At 39.0% G+C, this 26,689-nt stretch overlaps 1 protein-coding gene across 10 annotated transcripts in view; it reads left to right on the forward strand.

Moving 5' to 3' along the window:
- Positions 1-26,689, forward strand: part of SFI1 (SFI1 centrin binding protein) — a 99,673-nt gene that overhangs the window by 18,338 nt on the left and 54,646 nt on the right. For 5 of the 10 annotated variants that reach the window (XM_025474611.3, XM_025474612.3, XM_025474610.2 and 2 more), the window contains 5 exons: positions 2,176-2,349; positions 4,468-4,539; positions 8,726-8,815; positions 12,567-12,677; positions 17,047-17,141. In XM_025474611.3, coding sequence (XP_025330396.1) covers positions 2,176-2,349; positions 4,468-4,539; positions 8,726-8,815; positions 12,567-12,677; positions 17,047-17,141 — 542 coding nt within the window. Of the gene's footprint in view, positions 1-2,175; positions 2,350-4,467; positions 4,540-8,725; positions 8,816-12,566; positions 12,678-17,046; positions 17,142-26,689 lie in introns of those variants that run through there. The other 5 variants (XM_035706638.2, XM_025474613.2, XM_025474615.2 and 2 more) reach the window with 4 other exon arrangements.

Genomic DNA, 26,689 nt, shown 5'->3' on the forward strand with positions numbered 1-26,689 from the left:
TGTTAATCTTCCCTTTTCCTGGAATTAAGTAAACCTCTATCATACTGTCCTTTTTCTATGTTGCTGACTTGAGTTAGCTAATATTTTGTTTAGATTTTTATATATGTATTCATTAGTGATATTGATGTAAATTTTACCTTCTTAAAATGTCCTTGTTAGGTTTTGTACTAAGGTTATGGCCAGGGCAGCCCCGGGTGGCTCAGCGGTTTAGTGCCACCTTCAGTCCAGGGGGATCCTGGAGACCTGGGATCGAGTCCCACGTTGGGCTTCCTGCACGGAGCCTGCTTCTCCCTCTGCCGGTGTCTCTGCCTCTCTCTCTCTCTCTCTCTCTGTTTCTCATGAATAAATGAATAAAATCTAAAAAAAAAAAAAAATAAGGTATGGCCAGTTTCCCCAAATTACCTGGTTTTATCTAGATCGGGGTGGGTAGTGTTCTTTTTTTCAAAAAGAATTCTGAGGGGGCGCCTGGGTGGTTTAGTTGGTTGAGTGACTCTTAATTTTGGCTCAGCTCATGATCTCAGGGTTGTGAGATCAAGTCTCATGTCAGGCTCCGTGCTGTACATGGAGCCTGCTTGAGAGTCTCTCTGCCCCTCCCCTGTTCTCTTTCTCTCTTTCTCCAATAATAATAATAACTTAAAAATAAAAAAAATTTAAAAGATTTTATTTATTTATTCATGATAGACATAGAGAGAGGCAGAGACACAGGCAGAGGGAGAAGCAGGTTCCATACCGGGAGCACAACGTGGGACTCGATCCCGGGACTCCAGGATTGCACTCCGGGCCAAAGGCAGGCGCAAAACCGCTGAGCCACCCAGGGATCCCATAAAAAAGAATTCTTAAACTAGTTTATGTGAGATTGGCATGAATTTTTCCTTGCACTTTGGTAGATCTTGACAGCAAGACCATCTAGGCCTGGAGATTTTGTTGCAGGAAGGTTTTTATTACTGTTTATTTTTGCTAATGGTTATTTTATACTTGTGTAGTTTTGATAAGTTTGCTTTTCTAGCTGTTTATCCATTTTACTTGTATCTTCAAATTTATTTTTATCATGTTTACAGCATCTTCTTAGGATCTCTAATGATGTGTTTCCCTTTTCCCCCCAAATATTGGTTTTCGGCCTTTACTCTCTCTCCTTGATGAGTTTCATTGACTGTTAATTTTATCTGTTTTTAAAGAACTAACTTTCCTTTTTTTATCTTCTCCATTATGTTTGTTTTCCATTCATGCAAAAAAGAATTAACATTGCAGGCCTGAGACTGTTTTCCTTAGAAAGTCCTGCTTGCAAAGTTGGCTCTTGACTGGTGTCTAGAAACTTAAACTTCGGGAAGGTTCTCATCATTCCCTGCCTCATAAGAGTAGTTAACTGTGCCTGAGCTGTTTGTACAAACAATGTGGTTTATACTGAGCACCTGCTTCATTCTAGGAATCTAAAATTTTGGTGTGTGATAGGCAGAGGATGCCTGTAGGACCAGCTCCCAGTGAGAACTTTGCCCCCCTGAGTCTCTAATAAGTTTCCCTGATAGACAACACTTCACATGTGTTCACATAATTCAATGCTGGGAGAATTAAGGATACCCTATGTGACTCCCCTGGGAGAAGACTCTTGGAAATATGCACCTAATTTCCAGCAGCCTTTGCCCCATGCCCCTTTTCTCTTTACGGATTTTGGTTTGGGTCCTCTTGCTATAATAAATTTTAGCTGCGAGTACGAGTATATGCTGAGTCCTTTGAGTCCTATCTAATCATCACTGGGGGGGAGTAGTTTTGGGTATGGTTGACACACCATTGTGAATGGTAGGTATTTCTATCAGAGATTGAGCTGCTTATTGTCCTTGAAGCATAGTTGGTTTTTTTTTTTTTTTTTTTGAAGCATAGTTATTATTAGTCTGAGTCCTTGGGCTTATTTTTTTTAAGATTGTATTTATTTATTCATGAGAAACACATACACAGAGAGAGAGGCAGAGACATAGGCAGAGGGAGAAGCAGGCCCCATGCAGGGAGCCCGACGTGGGACTCGATCCTGGGTCTCCAGGATCAGGCCCTGGGCCGAAGGAGGCACTAAACCGCTGAGCCACCCAGGTGTCCTTATTTGTTTAATTTCACCCGTGTTAAAAGATATTTTAATGCAGAGATAATTTGATTCTCTCCCTTTCCCAATTGCTCCTCAAATTTAAGGTCTTTTAGGGGTGGTGCAGTTAAGAAACCTTATCCTCCAAAGATATCGGCCAACCAGAAGTCTTCTACCCTCTTGGGGATCCGGAGTGAGATACCTAGTGCCAGTCATCCAGTGCAGTGTCATGCCTCGCATGGTTGGACCCGAAAGAACCGGTTACGAGAATTGCGTATCAGGTGAGCTTATAAGTTGTCATCTGCCTGCAGTGGCTTTTCCATTGTTCTCCCTTCTTGGTTAAAATGAGGGGATGATTCTTATTGTCCTTTGTCAATTAGTCAGAGACTTTGATGGCAGAATGTTCAGAAGAAAAGGAGATTTAGGAATCTGCAGACTTATAATCTATCATTCTGTTTTCATTTACATTCTTTAGTTGTGCCCACATGTATAAGCTATAAAGAGTCTTCCAGAAAAAGTCCAAACATAATTCGAGAAAAATTATCATTTCCCAATACTCTTGATTACGTCCATCAAAGGCATTTATTTATTCATTCAACAAAAATGTATCAGGCCTTCTCTTCCTTAGAGCCTCCTTTGGAGGTGGTAGCCATACCATACTTGGTTGTCATCATAGCCTGCCTCTGACCTCTGGTGAAGCCCAAGATCATTACAAAGAGGACCAAGAAATTTATCTGCCACCAGTAAGACCGGTGTGTCAAAATTAAGCACAACTGGCAGAAATCCAGACGCATTGACAGTAGGGTGTGCATAAGATTCAAGAGCCAGATCTTTTTTTTTTTCTTCAAAAGATTTTATTTATTTGAGAGAGAATGAGAGAGAGGGTACAAGCAGGGGCAGCAGTAGAAGGATAAGAAGCAGGCTCCCCACTGAGCAGGGATCCTGATGTGGGGCTTGATCCCAGGACCCCAGGATCATGACCTGAACCGAAGGCAGATGCTTAACTGACTGAGCCACCCAGACGCCCCTCAAGGGCCAGATCTTGATACCCTACATAGGTTGTGGGAGCAACAAGAAGAAAAAACACATGCTGCCCAGAGGTTTCTGGAAGTTCCTAATTCACAGGGTCAAGGAGCTTGAAGTCCTGCAGATGTACAACAAATCCACTATGCAGAGATTGCTCACAATATCTCCTCTAAGAACTGCAAAGCCATGTCGAAAGAGCAGCCCGGTAGGCCATCAGAGTCACCAGTCCTAATGCCAGACTGTGCAGCAAAGAAAATGAATAGTCAGCTTATGTGCATATCATATTTGTGTTAATAAAACCATAAAACTACACAAAAAATTATCAAGTGCTTACTTGGTCAGGTGGTGTGCTCAGTGCTTGAGCATACAAGGTGAATAAGACATTCTTCGTCCATGACCTCATGAAAACTTAAAATCATGTTGGCTTGACAGACTGTTAAGTCACACCAAGAAAGCATGATAAATGCTTTAAGACAAGAGGATGTCGTACTGCAGGCTCACATAGCTAGAACAGCCCCATTAGTGTAGCCAGAGGAACTTCTGGAGGAAGTGGGGTTTAAGTTGAGTCTTAAAGGATAATGTAAGAATAAGCCAGATAAAGGGCATGAGGAAGAAGAATGTTCCAAGCTGAACCTGGAAAAGACAGACCTTGAACTGGCCAGGACAAGCCACCTTTTTTGTGTGTGTACCAGGCACTGTGCTGGGTACTTGGGATACTATAAGACATGGTCCCCGTTCTCAGGGGCTCACAGTACAGAGTGAACAACGGGTCCCCTGTGAGCCTATTGCTGAGGCTTGGTGTCATAACATTATATTACAACAAGAGTGTTGAGGATACAAAGCTACTCACTGTGTTTGGGTTGGGGAAGGTCCAAGAAGGCTTCACATGGGAGCAGGCATTAAAGATGAGCCTTGATGGATGGGTAAGTGGGCATTTGCTAGGTGTTTTAGGCAGTAAGAATAATGTGAATAAAAGCATTATCATGTACTTCCTTTCCCTCAACTCTGAAGTCTTCACTGACAAAAGACTTCATATTGAAAGTATTTTTCAAAAATAATCAACTTGGGGGTACCTGGCTGGCTCAGTCAGTAAAGCATGTGACTCTTTTCTCGGGGTTGTGAGTTGGAGCCCCACAATGGGGATAGAGATTACTTAAAAAAAAATAATAAAAAATCATCTGCTTGATCTTGGCTTTATAAATCTGTCCCATCTTATGCTCTATTTGATTCAAGATTAGCTGTAATTCACCTTGTGACTCATGCTAGCATCTCTCGCCCTGGGACCTTAGTTTCCCTATACTGTTCAGAAAATTGTTGACCCAAGTCAAATGGAGTTATAAAATGTGTATATATCCTTTCTTCCCTTCTTTCAGATGCGTGGCCAGAAAGTTCTTATATTTGTGGATTCGAATGACTTTTGGAAGAGTATTTCCCTCTAAAGCCAGGTAGTATTAGCTCACACCACCAAACTTTTCTGAGTTCATTCTAGGTTTTTGTTTTGTATTAAGCCCACGTGTAACCTTCTCCTCCTACCCAGCCTCTAGTAGGCATATGATATAATGGTACTAACATACATTAGTTTGACCGAATGAGTGTATGAAGGAATCATAAGTAAACCAGGATAGCTAAGACCATCTCTGAAAAAAAGTATTTGCCCAAAAGTAAATAATCTCTTTCAGGGCACTGTTGAGACTTGTCACATTGATTTGATCTAGGGCAGAACCTGGGGGGAAAGTTGGTGCTGGCAAGGGGCATGAAATTGTAGTTGAGAGAATGTCCCTGGGCCACAGCTTCACTGTGTTTGAGCCACTGCCCCTTGCTGCGGAGTTTGGCTAAAAGTTCTTCAGCTGCAGCATAGAGAGTATATTGCAAGGGGAGCCAGCAGGCTCAGGGACACATGCATGAGGTAGTGGGGTTGGAGGAATGGTAGGGTCTATTTTAGAGGAGGAATTGGCAGCTATTGAAATGTAAGCTTTTTTTTTTTTTTTTTTTTTTTTTAATGGCAGTGTTGTGGGTTCTTAACCCCTCTACTCTTCCCTTATTACAACCTTTCTTGTTTCACTTTTCTGACATCGTGGCTTTCCTAATCTGGAACATCATCCAAATCATCCAAATCTTTTCATTCAAAGTCATTTAAGCAAATTTGGCCTGTGGGTGTCCTCTGAAATCTTTTCTCTGAATATACCACATGGGGGGCCAGGCTGTTCCCATCTCCTTTGTGTGTCTTTATAAGAGAGGCTCCCAGTGTGATAGCAATCCATCCCAGCTGCAGGTGTTAGTCATAGTTCACCTCTGCTTCTCCTTCTTCTCCTGGGCCTTGGCCCTGTCCTTTTTCACTTTCTTGGCAGCTTTTCAGTGCCTTTAAATAAAGCTGGGTTTTTTTTTTTTTTTTCATTCAGTTGAGTCTTTTATTTATCACTGTCCACCCCCACGTTAGCTTAGAAGTTTTATACTCCTGTTCTTTTTACTGAAAGATATGTATTTTAACATATACCCTAAAGAATATTATATATATATATATATCTTTAATTTATCAGTCTAATATTAATTGGCCCTTTTGCCCTCTTCCCAAAGAAGGCAAGGTCCTTAGAACACTTTAATTCTGTCCCATCCTCCCTTATATGCCCTTATTGTAAGATATTTAATTCGGTTTATATTTTAAAATCAGCAGGGCACCCAGATGGCTTAGTTGGTTGAGCACCCAACTCTTGATTTTGGCTCACCTCATGATCTCAGAGTTGTGGGATTGAGCCCCAAGTCAGGTTCCATGCTCAGTGGGGAGTCTGCTGGTGATTCTCTCCCTCTCCATCTGCCCCTCCCCCTGCTCATATACACATCCTCTCTTAGATAAAGAAATCTAAAAATATATATAAAATAAAATTTGCAAAACATTATTCTTGTTTTATATAGTTAACATTCATTTAGACTTATTCACATATTTACCCTTCCTCTTCTTGTTCTCCCTGCATTTCCAGGTTTCCATCTGTGATTATTTTCCTTCTGTCATTGGGACATCCCTGATCATTTGCTTTAAAATATATTTGCTTGTGATAAATTCTCTCAGGTTTTGTCTAAAAATGTTTTATTTCACTTTCATTTTTGAAAGATATTTCCCTGTATAGAGAAAACTGGGTTGCCAGTTTTTACCCCCAAATATTTTGAAGATATTTCATTGTCTTATGGATTCCATTTCTAAGTTGTTAGTCTAATTATTGCTGTTTTGAAGATTCATTATCTTATTTTTCAGAGTTTTAATATGATATGCCTAAGTGTTGACTTATTTTCTTAGAGTCTTTTAGCTCATTCTGAGATAATAGGTTACAGAGTTTTGTATTTTTTGCTTTGTTTTGTGAATACTTCTTTCTGGCTTACTTTCTTTGTCCATAGGCATGTTATTCTCCCTTTCCTTTCTCATACAATAACTTTGTAAAGGATATGACCTCAAATTCTTTGTTGATCTTTTTTTTTTTTAATTTTTATTTATTTATGATAGTCACACAGAGAGAGAGGCAGAGACACAGGCAGAGGGAGAAGCAGGCTCCATGCACCAGGAGCCCGACGTGGGACTCAATCCTGGGTCTCCAGGATCACGCCCTGGGCCAAAGGCAGGCGCCAAACTGCTGCACCACCCAGGGATCCCTTTGTTGCTCATTTTTATGTGGAATTGATCTTTCTGAACTTTTTAAAGTGAGTCAAGATCAGTTAACTTTCCTATTTCACAGATTCCCATTTCAGTTTCATTTGTAGGGTTAAAAAAATATGGCAGCTTGCTCTATGGAATATCTGGTTCTGTTTCCCTAAAACATTTGGTCTGATCCTCTATTCTTGTCTCTTTTGTCCCTCTCCTGCTCAATTTCTATTTTACTTCCAACAGTTTTTCCTCATTTATGAAGCTCTGTCCTAAAAGAGAACCTGGCATGTATGTTGGTTCTGGGACTACAGGGGCTGGAATGCTCCAACTATTTCAGTTATGTTCACATGAGCCTTGGTAACAGAGAGGAGAAAGCTCCTCTCAGGTTCAGCAGCTAGTCTCAGATGGGGCCTCTTGCACTTTGCAATGACTGTTTCGAGGTTTTCTCATTCTCATTTGAGGTAGCGTTAGATGCCACTCTCATTGCTCTTCCTTCCTCCTGTAGAAATGTAATACCTTGCAGGTCTTTTGACTATGGATGGTTTGTCTTGGCCTGCTTGCATTTTGGATTCTGGGGATACCTTGTCACCTGGTTTTGTTGTGATTGATACATGAATTTTTTATTTTGCTACCTGTTTGCTGTATTTTATGGGCATTCAGAGACTAGAAAAACTATGTTGTTCCCTCTACTCTCTTCCCCAAATTCTTTTCCTACTTAATTTTACTTAATACTTGACCCATATTTAACTAGAAATGTCTGTTTAAGTAATACCCATTTATATTCTGAGTAGCTGGAAAATGCTGATTATATTAGTTAGAAATGCATCTGACTCTAAGAGAAAGCCTGACAGTGGCTTTAACAAATTGGGATTTGCTTTTTCTCATAAGCAGTCTGGAGGTTGGTGTTGGTTTAGCTGCTCAGTGAAGCCATCAAAGACTCAATTTTATTACCTTTCTTAGTTCATCAATTTAACATATTGGCCCTTGATCCTCAGAGATGACGCGGCATAGTTACAAAATGACTATTCTGTTTTACACAGGAAGGAGTAAGGAAGGATGGTGTCAGATCTTTCTTACTCAGAAAAACACTTTCCTGGAAGCAATCAGCTGCATTCTGCTTCTGCCTCATTGTCCAGAGCTGTGTTACTGGCTACCTTCTGCTACAGAGCAGTCTGGGAAAGAAACCTTTCTATTCTCTGCAGGGAATACCTGTGAGGAGGCAGAGGCTTCACAGTGGGTGTTGGGTTAGCCAGTGACTAATGTCTGCTTTAAAATAACCGCTTTATACTCTTTACTTTCTTTGCTCTTCAGTGGCAGCAGGGTCTGGAGGAAAGAATACTACATTGGAATTTGGGAGACCTGAGTTTTGGCCCTAGCCCAGACCCTAGCTAATTGTTTGATCTGGGGATAATTATGGCTCTGGGCCTTAGTTTCTCAAATTGTAAAATGAGAGAATAAAAATATTGCTTTTTCTCTAGGCATCTACCAGAATTAGAATTTTGATACTGTGTTGACTTAGAAATTTAGGATAGGGCAGTTTTTTGTTGTTTTATGTTGTAATCTCTTTTTAAATCAAGTGGGTTGTTTGTTACTTTGGGGAAAATTGGACATATTGATGTTTGCTTTTTTGTTTTGGTATTTTTCATGTTATTTACTACTCACTTTTTGGAATATTAGAGGAGAATTATATCATACCAGAGAATGCAGAATAATGTCTTTATGTTCTTAGAGATTGTTTTAACTTTTATAAACTGCCATTGTTTTGTCATTAATAAACTGAACCAAAATGACTATCAAACTAGTAGGGCAAAATAATGCAGTATATGTCCATATATAAGATAGTCTTAAATATGAGATAGTTACTTATTTTCCTGAAGAGATTGGAACAAAATTTTTTGGTTAACTTGGGAAGTAAGTAAAACAGTCATGTCCATTTACAGTATTTAATTCATCAAGATTTCTTCCTCAGCTAATGGCCTTGCTTCCTATTTTCTTGATAGAAACGACAGAAGAGACCCTCCTGAGTTCCCTCCATCACATCCACCCACTGCCAACATCTATCACCATGCAACCTGCTTTCCCACCATGAGGCAGGTGAACTGTCCTTGCTCTCAACTGTGGCAAAATCTTCGACTTTTGTGCCATGTTTCCTTCATGACTCCTCAAGGCCATTACCCTACCAATTTTTTTTTCTCTTTTCTGCATCAGTTTTTCACTCTTTACTGGATCGTTTGCACCAGAATATGATACCCTTATTTCTCTTATCCTGAAATTTAAAAAAAAATCTCTTCAACCTTATGTCTTCCTGCAGCTAGCACTCCATCTCTTTGCTTCCCTTTATATCAACTCCCCTGACAATATTCTGTGTCTCCAACATGTCTTACAGTCTCTCTTAAATCCATCCCACTAGACTTTAGATTCTATCCCTCCACCAAATTGTTTTTGTTAAGGTCACTACATTTGTCCAAACCAGTGATAAATTTGGAAACTTCTTCTTACTAGGCCTACCAGGAAGCACGAGACAGTCGTTATTCCCTTCTCCCATAAGCCCTCTCTTCTTCCAGCTTCCAGGTTACACCATCCTCCCATGGCTTGCCTTCTACCTCTTTGACTGCTCCTTCTCTCTTTTGTCGATTCCTCCTCATCTAAATATCCTGCACTACATCTTTGCATTGCTTCTGTGTACCTCACAACTGTGATGATCTCATCAACTCTCAGAATGATTCCCAAATATATACACCCTGCCCAGACCTCTCCCTTGTCCAGACTGCTACATATGTGACAACTCCACTGTGTGTCTCATAGATGTCACAACTTAATGTGTTCAAAGCCAAAATCGAAATCATCCCCACAAACCTCTCTACCAAGCTTTCTCCCTCCCAGTGAAAGGGAACTCCAATATTTCCAGGAACTCGAGTCAGAAACATGGGAGTCACCTTTGACATTTCTTTTTCTCTTACATCCCAATTTACAATGTCAAATACCAAAATTGTGCTGACTGAGCTTTCAAAATGTATTCAGACTTCACCTCTCTTCAGTACTTCCAGTTACTAACACCCTGGTCCAACTCATCATCATGTCTCCCCTGAATGACCCTAGCAACCTTTCAGTCTTCTGCCTCAGTCTATTCCCGACAGGTATTTGGAGTAGATCAAGTCATGTCACTCCTCTGCTCAGATGGCAGGTAGCTTCCCTCTGGCTGAGATTGCATAAAAGCCATAGTCCTTGCCTTTTTGTTTTTACCTATCTATGAATCTTTTTTTTTTTAATTTCTTCTGTCCTATTTTAAATTTCCAACACATCCTTTTTGTTCTCTGCATATTCCTTTATTTAAAAAATAGCATCCCAGGGATGCCTGGGTTGGTTCAGCGGTTGAGTGTCTGCCTTCAGCTCAGGTCATGATCCCGAGGTCCAGGGATCGAGTCCTATATCAGGCTCCCAGTGAAGCACCTGCTTCTCCTCCCTCTGCCTATGTGTTTGCCTCTCTCTCTGTGTCTCTTGTGAATGAATAAATAAAATCACGAGATAATAAAATAAAATTTATTTATTCATTCATTGCAAGTTTGGCCCCTTGGAGGTGGGTAGTGGTGCCCTAAGCTTGGTTGTAGGCACAGGAGAGGGAATGTGGGCCTCGTAGAATATGTGGACTCTGCTTAAGACCTTCTCCAGAGCTCTTCCTCGTTTTCTGCAGTCCATCCAGTGCCTCTCTGTTCAGCCTCTCCAGAGAGACACCGGAGTCTCTGCTTGGGTGAATAACAGTACCTAGGGGCCTAACCATTTATGCCTAAGCTTGCAAACAATCCTGTGCTTTTATCTCCACCCAAGGCTCCCTCATTCCTTATGCCTCCTGTTCTCTGCCTTTCTGGGGTCTGTGACACCAGCTGATTGTTCCTTGATTCCCTAAGCACAGGACACTTAGCTGTTCCTCTGCTTTCTCTGATACGCTGATTCAGACACCACTTGCCTGTCTGTTCTCTGTCACCTAAAATTTGTTGGTATCTCTTGTCTATTGTCATTGCTCCTATTCTGTCTTTGTGGGCTTACACCTTTTGAAATAATAGATGTTGGGCAGCCCTGGTGGCCCAGCAGTTTAGCGCCACCTTCAGCCTAGGGTGTGATCCTGGAGACCAGGGATCGAGTCCCACATTGGGCTCCCTGCATGGAGCCTGCTTCTCCCTCTGCCTGTGTCTCTGCCTCTCTCAGTGTGTCTCTCATGAATAAATAAATAAAATCTTTAAAAAATGTAATATAGATGTTATTTTAATGGGGTTGGGGGAAGAGAAGGAGGTAAATGGATAGTGGTAGATGGTAGAAGGAAGTACCTGTGTGGATGGAAGTGATTCTTTTCCATTAAAATTTTAAAAATCATGAACAAAGTTGTTTAAAAATTTTTCAAACTATAGATACGTGTAATAGGAAACACCAGTCTCCTACAATCTCTCCCTGAATGATAACCACTGGTAATAGTTTGGTATACTAGAAACCTTTTCAGGCAATATGTATAATATGATGATTTGTAGATGTACACACAGTGCATGCATATATCCATATATATGTTTTTTATCTATGTATACAAATATGTATGTATATATTATATATAAATATATGTTAATTTGGTATGTATTTTTTAAAATTTGGTATGTATTATATTGATTCCAACATATGGGTCCTGGAAGTACAAAAAGAATTAATTTTAAAAAATGGTGTCATACATACTATGAGGTAGCTTTATCTTTTCACCTAACAACTTCTCTGGAACATCTCTCCATTTCAGTATCCTTAGGTCTACTTCATTAACAATGACTCGGCAACATTGATTGAATTTAACCTATCTCCTGTTGAGGGACATTTGTTGTAATTTTCTCTCTCTCTCTCTCTCTCTCTTTTTTATTTTTTTTTTATTTTTTATTTATTTTTTTTTAATTTTTTTTTTAATTTTTATTTATTTATGATAGTCACAGAGAGAGAGAGAGGTGCAGAGACACAGGCAGAGGGAGAAGCAGGCTCCATGCACCGGGAGCCTGATGTGGGATTCGATCCCGGGTCTCCAGGATCGCGCCCTGGGCCAAAGGCAGGCGCCAAACCGCTGCGCCACCCAGGGATGCCCTCTCTTTTTTTTATTATGAACAATAGTGAAGTGAATTTCCCTATGTTTATTTTTGCTAGGTAGTCTCTTTACCACGAGTGGTAAGGAGGAAGGACATGTTAGTAACCTGCAGAACCATGAAAAGAAATTCAAAGTGATGGGCAGGCAACAGAGTTCAAATTATCTGTCACCTTGATAGCACCTGTTAGCATCCACACAATCTGCCATTGCTCTCTTTTTCTCTTATTACCTTTGGCCTCCTCTTTATTTCTTCTACCTATATTTTGCTGTTTTCATAACTTCTCTGGCCAGATTTCAGTTAAACTGCTATACTTTGTTCCTGTAAGTACTAAGAATACCATTAGGTATTTGCTTATAACTTTTAATCTCCTGTATATGTAAATGTGTATAGCTACTACCGCTTTTTACTAATCAAAAATGTTTTAGTCTGATGAAGGAAAAAAAGCCTTGAGAATAATTTTCAACTCATTTATGGTATTTGAAAAGTCAGATTTTTATTCTACTTTAACCTCTTTAATTGGTAGAAATCTGTAGTATAATATTTTTTAGCTTTGTTTCTAGTTTAAGTAGTTCTAAGATTTTGATCTGGAAAATAACTTCTTTTATTCTGGTGTTGTCAGAGAATGAGCCACACTTTTCTATGAGAAAAGTATTGGCAGTATGAAACTAATTGGGGAATAAATATCCGTTCCCACATCATCATGGATCTCTCTGAATTTTGTTCTTTGCCAAAGGTTTTACTATGAGCAAAGAATACTACGGAAAGTCTTTGAAGAATGGAAAGAAGAGTGGTGGGTTTTCCAGCGAGAGTGGAAACTCTGTGTTCGAGCCGACTGTCACTACAGGTCAGGTTTCATGTTCTATTACTTTAATTTTACTGCTACACATCATCAAATAGTTATTTGTTGGCATGTTTCTGGTCAGAAGGGGGAAAGTTTTTTGTCCAGAGATTTTATTGAGATATAGTTGACATACATCACTGAATGAGTTTCAGGTGTACAGCATAAAGGTTTGATTTACATATATTGTGAAATGATTATCACAATAAATTTAGTTATCCATCATCTCATACAGATTTAATAAAAAGAACTGACATAAAGAGAAAAAAGCTGGGGTGCCTGGGTGCACAGTTAGTTGAGTGTCTGACTTCAGCTGATGTCATGATCTCAGGGTAGCGGATCCGGCTGGCATTGTGCTCCCCACTCAACAGGGAGTCTATCCCTCTCCCTCTGCCCCTCCCCCACTCATGTGTTCTCTCTCTTACTTTAAAAAAAAGCTTTTTTAAGTTATAATGGAAAGTCTTAGGATTTATTCTCTCTCTTTTTTTTAATTTTTATTTATTTATGATAGAGAGAGAGAGGCAGAGACACAGGCAGAGGGAGAAGCAGGCTCCATGCACCGGGAGCCTGACATGGGATTCGATCCCGGGTCTCCAGGTTCGCGCCCTGGGCCAAAGGCAGGCGCCAAACCGCTGCGCCACCCAGGGATCCCAGGATTTATTCTCTTAACAACTTCCATATATTTCATACAGCGATGGTAACTATAGTCGTCATGTTGTACATTTCATCTCCAGTACTTACCTATTTTATAATTAGAAGTTTGTACCTTTTGACCACTTTCCTCCAATTCCCTCTCCTCCTACCTTCCCATGGCTCCCTCAGGTAACCACAAATCTGATCTTTTTCTATGAGTTTATTGTGTTTGCTTTTAGATCCACATATAAGTGAGATCTTATAGTACTTGTCTTTGTCTGACTTACACAGCATAATGCCCTCAATGTTTGTCCATGTTGTCACACTTGGCAAAATTACTTTTTATTCCATTTTATACACACACACACACACACACACACACACACAATAACTTTATCTGTTCACTCATCCATGGACACTTAAGATTGTTTCTGTGTCTTGGCTATTATAAATAATGCTGCTGTGCACATGGTGGTGCAGATATCTTTTTGAGTTAGTCTTTTCATTTCCATTGGATATATTCCCAGAAGTGAAATTGCTGGATCAAGTGGTAGTTCTATTTTTAATTTTTTGTGGATCCTCCATACTGTTTTCCCTAGTGGCTATGGCAATTGACAGTCCCACCAAGAGTGCACAAGAATCCCTTTTCTCCACTTTGACACCAGCATTTGTTATCTCTTCTTTCTGATGGTCATTGTGTGAGATGTGTGTGATGATAGCTCATTGTGATTTTGATTTGTATTTCCCTAATGACATAATGAGGTTGAGCATCTTTTGATGAACCTGTTGGCCTTTCATGTATCTTATTTGGAAAAAAATCTATTCAGATTCTTTGCCTATTTTTTATTTGGACTATTGGGGAGGATTGCTATTGAGTTGTATGTGTTTTTAATATATTTTGGATATTAACCCTTTATCAAATATATGGTCTGCAAATATTTTTCCCATTCCATAGGTTTTCTTTTTCATTTTGTTGATTGTTTCTTTTGCTGTGCATAAGTTTTTTTTGGTTTGATATAGTCTTGTTTATGTTTTATTTCATTGCTTTTGCTTTAGGTGTCATATCAAAAAAAACATTGCTAAGACCTATGTGAAGGAGCTCTTTTCTGGTATTTTCTTTTAGGAGTTTAATGGTTTCAGGTATATGTAAGTCTTTAATCTATTGCAAGGTACATCTTGTGAATGGTTTAAGATAGGAAGCTAGTGAGTGAAATAAGTCCATCAGAAAAGGACAAACATTATATAGTCTCATTCATTTGGGGAATATAAAAATTAGTGAAAGGGAATAAAGGGAAAGGAGTGAAAATATCAGTGAGGGTGACAAAACATGAGACACCTAACTCTGGGAAATGAACAGGGGTAGTGGAAGGGGGCGGGAGGTTAGGGTGACTTGGTGATGGGCACTGAGAGGGGCACTTGGTGGGATGAGCACTGGGTGTTATGCTATATGTTGGCAAATTGAACTCCAATAAAAAAAAAGATAGGGAGCTAGTATCATTCTTTTATATGTGAATATTGAATTTTCCCAGCACTATTTATCAAAGAGATTGTCATTTCTCCATTGAGTAGTCTTGGCGCCTTTGTCAAGTATTAGTTGACCATATATACTTGGGTTTATTTCTTGGGCTTATTCCGTTCCATTGGCCTGCTTTTATGCCAGTACCATTCTGTTTTGATTACTATAGCTTTACAGTATAACTTTATTTTTTTTTAAAGATTTTATTTATTTATTCATGACAGAGAGAGAGAGAGAGAGAGGCCGAGGGAGAAGCAGGCTCCATGCAGGGAGCCTGACATGGGACTCGATCCCGGGTCTCCAGGATCACACCCCAGGCTGAAGGTGGCGCTAACCCGCTGGGACACCAGGGCTGCCCTACAGTATAACTTTAAATCAGGAAATATGATACCTCGGGACACCTGGGTGTCTCAGCGGTTGAGCATCTGCCTTCGGCTCAGGACGTGATCCCATGGTCCCTGGATCGAGTCCCACATTGGGCTCCCTGCATGGAGCCTGCTTCTCCCTCTGCCTATGTCTCTGCCTGCCTCTCTCTCTCTCATGAATAAATAAATAAAATCTTAAAAAAAAAATAAAGGAAATATGATACCTCTGGCTTTGTTCTTTCTTAGAATTGCTTTGGATATTTAGGGTCTTTTGTGGGTCCGTGAAAGTTTTAGGATTGTTCTACTTCTGTAGAAAATGCCATTGGAAACTTGATGGGGCTTATATTGAGTCTATAGATGGATTTTGGTAGTATTATCTTAATAATTTTAATAACATTTTAATAGTTTAATAGGATTTTCTCACTGACTACCACTTCTATATAATTTCTAATCCTGAGAGTATTCTTTGTTTCTTAAGATTGAGTATTCCTTTTTTTAAATAATAAGTTAAATTTTTTTGATTATAAGAGAAAATATATGCACAATATGGGACATTAAGAAAATAGAAGTAGAAAAAAACTAAAACTTAACATTAGTATTTGCAAAGATAAGTAGAGGTAAAAGTAAAAATTGGAATTATATGAAGTACACATTTTATATCTTTTATAAAATAAAATTAATGTATCTTAGACATTGTATCTTTTAAAAATAGTACTTACTCTCATAATCACTTTTTTAAAAAATATTTTTTTTATTTATTTGATAGAGCACAGGCAGGGGTGCAAGAAGCAGAGGGAAGGGGAGAAGCAGGCTCCCCACTGAGTAGAGAGCCTGACATGGGGCTCAATTCCAGGACCCTGGGATTGTGACCTGACCCAAAGACGACTGTATAGATATGGCTTTTTTGTATCAGAAGCATCCATGTTAATTTCTGAGTACAGAATGGACTGTCTTAACCAACTGAGCCACCCAGGCACCCCATAATCACTTCTTTATTTAGGTTCTTTGGATCAGGGTTTCTGATTTATGGGTATTTCAGATAAAATGAAGACAATGTTTAATCATTCTAGTAAGCTGGTAGAGCATGAAATCAAGTCTTAGGAAATGGGATAGAGAAAATATGGAGGGACTGACAATCTTAATGTGTTTCCTTCTCAATACAAGGAAAAGACAAAGGAAAAGTGTCATTGACTATGTTTTGCATAGAGGAGAGGTGATGTTTTACATAATATGGATAATTAAGATGATAAAGATATGACTGTCACAGCTTTGTGAATGCTGAAGGTGAAGTTATTATCAGATAATTCAAGCTATTTTTCCTCAGTGATACTGTAAGGTGAGAATAACTCTCCATCAAGGAGAGTAGGTTTCACTGTGGCTATGGGAAATAGAATTTTAGCTTCAGATATAGATATGGCTTTTTTGTATCAGAAGCATCCATGTTAATTTCTGAGTACAGAATAGACTAGGTATATTGAATTAGGAGTTTTTTAGTTTAGGGGATCCCTGAGTGGCTCAGTGGTTTAGCGCCTGCCTTTGGCCCAGGGCGTGATCCTAGAGTCCCAGGATCGAGTCCCGCATCTGGCTCCCTGCATGGAGCCTGCTTCTCCCTCTCCCTGTGTCTCTGCCTCTCTCTCTGTGTCTCTCATGAATAAATAAATAAAATCTTGTCAAAAAAAAAAAAGGAGTTTTTTTGTTTAAAGAAATGCCATTTGGCGCACCTGGCTGGCTCAGTCTGTGGAGCATGGGACTCATCATCTCAGGGTTGTGAGTTCAAGTCCCATGTTGGGTGTAGATATTATAAATAAATAAACTTTAGAAAATAAGTAAAGAAAGAAATGTCATTTTTTTCCTTCCTCAGATATTACTTGTACAACCTGATGTTCCAGACTTGGAGGACCTATGTGTATCAGCAGCAGGAGATGAGGAACAAGTACATTAGAGCTGAGAATCATGGTAAGAAAAGGAAGTACAAAAAAAAAAAAAAAGAAAAGAAAAGGGAGTACATGTCTAAAGAAAATGCCTTCATTTATTTGATTTTCTTTTATGAAGACTTAACTTTTTGAGAGCAGTTTTAGTTCATAGCACAAAATTGAGGGGAAAAGACACTGATTACCCATATATACCTCCTCCCCCCCCCCCCCCATGCATATTCTCTCCCACTATCAGCATCACTCACTAGAGTGGTACATCTGTTACAGTGAACCCACATCGACACATCAGAATCTCTCAAAATCCATAGTTTACACTAGGGTTCACTTTTAGTGTTGTACCTTCTGTGGACATTTATCCATCATTATGGTATCATACAGAGTGTTTTAAGTGCACTAAAAATATTCTGTGCTCTACCTATTTAGCTCATCTCCTCCTCCCAGCAACTTTTTTTGGGGTAAAGATTGATTGATTATTGATTGATTTTAGAGACAGCACAAGTGTACACAAATGGGAGGGACAAAGGAAGAGGGAGAGAGAATTTCAAGCAGGCTCCACACAGAGCATAGAGCCCGATGCAAGGCTCAGTCCCATGACCCTGAGAGCATGACCTGAGCCGAAACCAAGAGTCAGACATTCAACTGACTGCACCACCTGGGCCCCTATCCACTCCACCCCCAACAACTTTTTACTGTCTTCATAGTTTTGCCTTTTCCAGAGTGTCATATAGTTGAAATCATATGGTATATAGCCATTTCAGTTTGGCTTCTTTTACTTAGTAATGTGCACTTAAGTTTCCTCCATATCAAAAAAAAAAAGTTTCCTCCATATCTTTTGTTGTTTGATAGCTCTTTTTAGTGCTGAATAAATATTCCATTGTCTGGATGTACCACAGTTTATCCATTTTGAAGAAGGACATCTTGGTTGCTTCCAATTTTTGGCAGTTATGATTAAAACTGCTGTAAATTTCCATGTGCAAGTTTTTGTATGGACATAAGTTTTCAGGAACTTTGGATAAATACCAAGGATTGCAGTTGCTGGATCATATGGTAAGAATATGTTTAGTTCTGTGAGAAACTGCCAAACTGTCTTCCAGAGTGGCTATGCTATTTTGCATTCCCACTAGCAATGAATGAGAATGTCTGTTCCACATGCTCACCAGCATTTGGTGTTGTCAGTGTTCTGGATTTTGGCCATTCTAATAGGTATGTAGTGGTATCTTGTTTAATATGTATTCTTTGATAGCATATGACATGGAGCATCTTTTCATATACTTACTTGCCATCTGAATATTTTTGCTAAGGTGTCTTTTGCCCATTTTTAAAATTGGATTTTTTTTGTTGAGTTTTAAGAGTTCTTTTTATATTTTGGATAATAATTTTTTTTTTATCAAATGTGTCTTTTGCACATATTTTCTCCCAGTCTGTGGCTTGTCTTCTCATTCTCTTTTATATTGTCTTTTGCAAAGCAAAAGTTTTTTCATTTTAATAAAGTCCAGCCCATCACATTTTTCTTTAATGGATCATGTTTTTGTTGTTATGTCATACCCAAAGTCATCTGAGTTTTCTCCTATGTTATTGTCTAGAAGTTTTATAGTTTTATGTTTTACATTTAGGTCAATAGTCCATTTTGAGTTAATTTTTATGAAGAATGTAAGATCTGTATCTAGATTCTTTTTTTTTTTTTTTGCATGCCTAAATCCAGTTGTTCCTGCACTATTTGTTGAAAAGACTGTTTTTGCTTCATTGTATTTACCCCTGCTCCTTTGTCAAAGAGAAATTGGCTATATTACATGGGTCTGTTTCTGGGCTCTCTCTTCTGTTCCATTGATCTATTTGTCAGTTCTTTTCACCAGTATCATTTTATTTTGATGTCTGTAGTTTTTTAGTAAGTCTTGAAGTCATTCCTTCAATCTTGTTCTTCTTTAATATTATGTTGGCTATACTATGTCTTTAGTCTCTCTGTATAAACTTTAGAATCAGTTTGTTGATATCCACAAAATAATTTGCTGGGATTTTGTTTAGGATTGCATTGAATCTAGAGATCGAGTTGGGAAGAGTTACATCTTAATAATATTGGGTCTTCCTATCCATGAAAATGGAATATCCCTCCATTTATTCAGTTCTTTGATTTTGTTATCAGAGTTTTACAGTTTTCCTCATATTGACATTTTATATATTTTGTTAGATTTATACATGAGAATTTCATTTTTGGGGGTGGCTAATGTAAATGGCATTGTGCTTTCAATTCCAAATTCCATTTGTTCATTGCTATTATATAGGAAAGCAATGAACTTTTGTGTATTAGCTTTGCAGCTCTCAACTTTGCTCTGGATTGTTTATTAGTTCTATGAATTTTTTTGTTTTGTCAATTCTTTTGGGTTCTTTGCCCAGACAGGTGTGTCACCTGTGCACAAAGACAGTTTTACTTCTTTCTTCCCAATCTTTATACCTTTTATTGCTTTTTCTTGTCTTGTTGCATTAGCTAGAACTTCTAGTATGATGTTGAAAAGGAGTAATTGAGGGTGCCTGGGTGGTGCAGTCCATTAGGTGTCCAACTTTTGGTTTTGGCTCAGATCTGATCTCCGGGTTGGTTGTGAGATTGAGCCCTGTGTTAGGTTCTGTGCTCAGCATGGAGTCTGCTTAGATTTTTCTCTCCCTTTCCATCTGCTGCTCCTCCTGCCCCCCGGCTTGTGCTCGCACTCTCTCTCTCTCTCTCAAATAAGTAAAAATAAATCTTTTAAGAGAAGAAAAGGAGTAGTTGAAGGGGTCATTTCTTTTTTGTACCTGATGTTAGTAGGAAAATTTTGAGTTTCTCACCATTAAGCATGATATAGACTTTTGGTAGATATTCTTTATCAAGTTGAGGAAGACCCCTCTCTTTTTCCTAGTTCACTGAGAGTCCACATTTACTTTTTCAGAAGCTCTTGGGGAAGACATTACATTACAGAGAGAGAAAATAACTCTAGGTCAAAGGGAACATTTTTCTGATCCCCTTTCCTATTATGCAAAATGTTTATCTCTGCACAAGAACTATACAGTCATATATTTATAGTTTTCTCCATATGGCATGGTTTAGGCACCCACAACTCATTTAAGCATGAGTTCTCTGAACCAGCTATTCTTGCCCTCCCATAGCACCCAGAGCTGTTGTCTCTCTATCTGTCAAGAGTCAAGTTGCAGGACTCACTTCTGGTCATCATTGTCCAGGTTGTTCCTTAGTGATCTAGTGGCCATTTAGCCCTGGTCAGTATTTGGTTCCTCTGTGAGTTGAGTCCAGAAACCCATGTTGGGAGTCTAAGAGAAAATAGCACCAAGTTTCCAAATGATCACGCAGCCTGTATTAGCAGCTGCCTCATACTCATTTCACATGCATGTCCTGCAGGCATCTCAAACTCAGCCAGTTATAAATACAGCTTGTCAGATGCCTCATATTTAGACCTGCTTTTTCTCCTATTTTTCCTAGCTGACTGAGAAACCTTACTGAGACATGGCCTATCCATTTCTCATGCCTCACATTATTCAGTTATCTCTGTTTATAATATGGCTCTCTGATGTGTCACTTGCATTCATCCTTTCTTTTTTTTTTAAGATTTCATTTATTTATTCATGAGAGAAATAGAGGCAGAGACACAGGCAGAGGGAGAAGCAGGCTCCATGCATGGAGCCCGACGTGGGACTTGATTCCAGGTCTCCAGGATCATGCCCTGGGCTGAAGGCGGCGCTAAACTGCTGAGCCACCTGGCCTGCCTGCACTCATCCTTTCTTTGTCACTGCCCAACTAATTCTTATCTTTCCCCCAAAGTTTTGTAAGTTCCTCTTCTTTCATCTCCCTGCATTTATTTTCTCCCCCTTCTCCTTATCCACATGGCTATACTAGTGGTAAGACATAGGATCGTGTCACTCCTGCACATAAAGATTCGTTTGGCTCCTCTTTGCTAATAAAGTCAACACTCCTTCGGATAGCATACAAGGTATTCACCTATTCTCTTCTGTCCCTTCCATACACCCTACACTCTATACCCTTGCCACACTGAATGTGCACTTCCATATCTTTCCATGTTTGTCCCTGCAGTTCCTCACATTTTAAATATCCTCTTCCCCATGTATTGTTTTCTTCTGTCCCCCAGCACTGTGAGTTTTTACTTCCCTTGTCCGTTTGCCCAAAATGTAAGAAGCAGTTTCTGAGGCCTCTTAGTTATAGCACTGGATGCATTTTTTCAGTATTTGGCTGGCAAGTTGCTTATGTTTTGTTGTTTCCTTTATAATTTACACAAAATGTCACTCTTTTTGGTGTATAGTGTTTTTTTTTTTTAAGATTTTTATTTATTCATGAGAGACACAGAGAGACAGGCAGAGACATAGGCAGAGGGAGAAGCAGGCTCCTTGAGGGGAGCTTGATGGGACTCCATCCTGAGATTCTGGGACCACGCCCTGAGCTAAAGGCAGACACTTAACCTGTGCACAAAGGTAACTGAGTCCCTTAGTGTATAGTTCTTTGAATTTTGAGGAATGTGTAGTTGTGTAACCACTACCACAATCAAGAAACAGAAAGTTCCATCACTCCTGATAGACTCCCTTGTGCTAACCCTCTATAGCGCCTTCCCTCTATACCAGATTCCTAGCAACCACTGATCAGTTCTTTGTCACCATTGACTTTGCTTTTCTAGAATGCAATATAAAGGGAAGCATACAGTAGGTAGCATTTTGACACTGCCTTCTTTAGCATAATGCATTTGAGATTCATCCAAGTTATTGCATGTATCGGTAGTTCATTCCTTTATATTGCTGAGTAATATCCTGTATACTCCATAGCAGAAATGCATGAAAGTTTATTTGCCATTCACTGATTGAAGAACATCTGAGTTGTTTCCAGTTTTAGAAAACAGTTATAAATAATAAATCATAAACCTTTGTGTATAGTTTTCCATGTGAATACTTTTCTTGGGTAGATTAGGCATAATTATCTAGTATGATTAGGTGTAGGATTGCTGGGATCTTACAGTAGGTGTATATTTAACTTTATAAGAAATTGCAAACTTTCTCAAAGTGGCTGTACCATTTTGCATTCTTACCAGCAGTTTATGAGAATTCTACTTGTTTTGCATCTTATCAGCACTTGTTATTGCCATTTAAAATAAAATTTTAATGGAGTACCTGGGTGGCTTAGTCAGTTAAGCATCTGCCTTTGACCTGGGTCATGATTCCAGGGTTCTGGGATCCAGCCCAGCACCAGCATCAGGCTCTCTGCTCAGCAGGGGGTCTGCTTCTCCCTCTCCCACTTCCCTGCTTGTGTGCATGGGCTTGCTCTCCTGTGTGCTCTCTCTCTGTCAAATAAATAAATAAAATATTAAAAAAATAAAATTTTGACTATACAGATAGGTGCATGCTATTTCATTAAGGTTTTAATTTGTATTTATGTAATGATTAATGATTTTGAATATCTTTTTCTATGGTTACTTATTATTTCTCTTTTTGGTGAAGAGTCTATTCACGATCTTTTGTCCTTTTAAATTGATTGTGTTCTTGTTGAGGATTTTTTTTTTAAGATCTTTTTTTTAAGATTTTTATTTATTTATTCATGATAGACATAGAGAGAGAGAGAGAGAGAGAGGCAGAGACACTGACAGAGGGAAAAGCAGGCTCCATGCCAGGAGCCCGATGTGAGACTCGATCCTGGGACTCCAGGATCACGCCCTGGGCCAAAGGCAGGTGCTAAACCGCTGAGCCACCCAGGGATACCCTTTTTTTAAAGATTTTATTTATTTATTCATGAGAGACAGAGAGAGAGAGAGAGGCAGAGACATAGGCAGAGGGAGAAGTAGGCTCCCTGCAGGGAGCCTGATGCGGGACTGGATCCCAGGACCCTAGGTCACGACCTGAGCCAAAGACTCAACCACTGAGCCACCCAGGTGCCCCCTCTTCTTGTTGAGTTATGTTAAAAATATATTCTGGTTATTACAAGTCTTTTGTGAGAAGCATAATTGGCTAATACTTTTCTCCCAGGATATGGCTTGTCTTTTTCATTCTCTCTCTCTCTCTCTCTCTTTTTTTTTTTTTTTAATTTTTATTTATTTATGATAGTCACACACAGAGAGAGAGAGAGGCAGAGACACAGGCAGAGGGAGAAGCAGGCTCCATGCACCAGGAGCCCGACGTGGGATTCGATCCCGGGTCTTCAGGATCGGGCCCTGGGCCAAAGGCAGGCGCCAAACCACTGCGCCACCCAGGGATCCCCTCTCTCTCTCTTTTTGTCTTTTCATTCTCTTGTCTTTACAGAGCAAAATTTTTTAATTTTTATAAAGTCTAATTTATTAATTTTTTTGTCTTATGGATCCTGTTTTTGATACTATGTCTAGGAATTCCACCTACTTCGAAGTCGCGAAGATTTTCTCCTGTTTTCTTCTTCTTTTTTTTTTTCTCCTGTTTTTTTCTAAAAGTTCTGTGGTTTTACATATGGATTCTGCAACCTTGCTAAGTTTATTAGTTATAGGAGGTTTTGTTGTAAATTCCATGGGATTTTCTAAGCAGATAGTTAAGTCGTATGTAAACAGAGACAGTTTTATGTCTTCCTTTCCAAATTATTTTTATTGCACTGGCAGAGCGTCCAGGAAAATAATGGAATAGGAGTGATCCCAGTGAACATCCCCACCTTGTTCCTGAACTTAAGGGAAAAACATCCAGTGTTTAATCATAAAATATGATGTTAGCTGTAGGTTTTTTGTAGATGTCCTTTGTTGGTTAAGGAAATTCTCTTCCTAGTTTTCTGAGCATTTTTATCAATAAGATGCATTAAATTTTGTCAAATGATTTTTTGTATCTAGTGAGGTAATTCACCGCTTTTCATTTTTAGTGCATTACTATGGTGAAGCAGCAATTTTCAAATTTTGAACCAGCCTTACATTCCTCATGTTGATGCCATTCTTTATATATTGCTAGGTTCAATTTGCTAAATTTTTTTGTTGAGGATTTTTACATCTGTGTTCATGAGGATATAGGCCTGTACTTTTCTTTTGTTATAAATGTCTTTGGTTTTGGTTCGGGATAATACTGACTTCATAGAATGAGTTGGGGATTATTTTATTGTCTTCTATTTTCTAAAAGGGATTTGTAAAATTTGTATTATTTCTTCCTGAAATATTTGGTAAAATTCTTCAGTAAACTCTTCTGAGCCTGAAGTTTTCTTTGTTAGAGAGGTTTGAACTTTGAATTCAAGTTTTTGAGTAGATGTTAGACTATTTAGGTTACCTGTTCCTTCTTGAATGGGTTTGGTAATTTGTTTTTCAAGGAATTGGTCCATTTTAAATATGTTGTTGAATTTCTGGTATAGAATCATTTGAAGTATTCCGTTATTATAATGTTAATGTCTGCAGGGAATGTAGTGATAGCTCCTTTTTCATTTCTAATATTGATCATTTATTTTTAGCCTTTTATGTTTGGTAAGTGTGGTTAGAGCTTTATCAGTTTTATCCACCTTTTCAAATAACGAGCCTTTGTATTCATTTTCTGTTGTTTTTCTGTTTTCAAGTTCCTTGATTTCTGTTCCTGTTTTTACATTATCTCACTTCTGCAAGGTTTGGTTTTAATTTGCTTTTTCCTTTTTAGTTTCTTAAGATGCAAACTGAGATTATTGATTTGAGGCCTTTCCTTTATTTCAACACAAGCATTTACTGTAATAAAGTTAGTTATCTTTAAGCATGAGTTTAACTGCACCCCACAGATTTTAATATTTGCAATTCTGTTTTCATTCAGTAGGAAATGTTTTCTAATTTCCGTTAAGACTTCCTTTTTGACCCACAGATTATCTAGAAGTGTGTTTAGTCCCATATTGGGGACTTTCTAATACCTTTCTATATTTATAGAAATAGTTCAAAATATCCTTACTGATTTTCTAGTTTACCCCATTATAATGAAAAAACAGACTTAGTGTGATTTCAGTTCTGTTGGTTCAGATTTATTTTTGTTTGTTTCAGAACATTTATCTTGTGAATATTCCATATTTGAGAAATGCACATTCTGCTATCTTATATTACTTGCAGTTATAATAAATATAGCTATATTATGAAATAGAACGAAAAGTCACTTGAATTCTTCAGATAAAATTAGTTGTTTTTGGAGGCACCTGGGTGGCACAGTTGGTTAAGTGTCTGACTCTTGGTTCAGGTTGTGATCTCAGGGTCACGAGATAGCAGAGTCTGCTTAAGACTCTGTGCTCTACCCCCATGCTTGTGGGTGTGTACATGTGCAGCTGCTCTCTCTCTCTCTCTAAAATAAATAGATAAATCTATTTATTCATGAGAGATACACACGGGGGCAGGGGGCAGAGAGAGAGCGCGGGGCTGGGGTGCGCAGAGACACAGGTAGAGGGAGAAGCAGATTCCTCCCAGGGAGCCCAATGTGGGACTCAATACTAGATCCTGGGATCATGCCCTGAGCTGAAGGCAGATGCTCAACCGCTGAGCCACCCAAGCGTCCCTAAATAAATCTTTTAAAAAAAAATTGTTTCTGATGTATGACAGTTGTCTCAGGCCATGCCCATAGACCTCAGGGGGTGTCGGTTCACTCTTGTACTGTTTTTATTTTATTTTGTTTTATTTTAATTCAGTTAATTAACATATAGTGTATTATAAGTTTCAGAGATAGAGTTCAGGTTGTATCAGTTGTAAAGAACACCCAGTGCTCATCACAACACTTTCCCTCCTTAATGCCCATCACCCAGTTACCTCGTCCCCCAACCCCTTCTCCCCTCTAGCAACCTTCAGTTTTTTTTTTTTTTTAATTTATTTTTTATTGGTGTTTAATTTACTAACATACAGAATAACACCCAGTGCCCGTCACCCATTCACTCCCACCCCCCGCCCTCCTCCCCTTCTACCACCCCTAGTTCGTTTCCCAGAGTTAGCAGTCTTTACGTTCTGTCTCCCTTTCTGATATTTCCCACACATTTCTTCTCCCTTCCCTTATATTCCCTTTCACTATTATTTATATTCCCCAAATGAATGAGAACATATAATGTTTGTCCTTCTCCGACTGACTTACTTCACTCAGCATAATACCCTCCAGTTCCATCCACGTTGAAGCAAATGGTGGGTATTTGTCATTTCTGATAGCTGAGTAATATTCCATTGTATACATAAACCACATCTTCTTTATCCATTCATCTTTCGTTGGACACCGAGGCTCCTTCCACCGTTTGGCTATCGTGGCCATTGCTGCTATAAACATCGGGGTGCAGGTGTCCCGGCGTTTCATTGCATTTGTATCTTTGGGGTAAGTCCCCAAAAGTGCAATTGCTGGGTCATAGGGCAGGTATATTTTCAACTGTTTGAGGAACCTCCACACAGTTTTCCAGAGTGGCTGCACCAGTTCACATTCCCACCAACAGTGTAAGAGGGTTCCCTTTTCTCCGCATCCTCTCCAACATTTGCAACCTTCAGTTTGTTTCCTATGGTTAAGAGCTTGGGCTCTTTCCACAGTTTGGCTATTGTGGACATTGCTGCTATAATCATTGGGGTGCAGGTGCCCATTTGGATAACTGCATTTGTATCTTTAGGGTAAATATCTAGTAGTACA

The sequence above is a fragment of the Canis lupus genome, chromosome 26, assembly GCF_003254725.2.
Source record: "Canis lupus dingo isolate Sandy chromosome 26, ASM325472v2, whole genome shotgun sequence".
In the NCBI taxonomy this organism is placed as follows: Eukaryota; Metazoa; Chordata; class Mammalia; order Carnivora; family Canidae; genus Canis; species Canis lupus.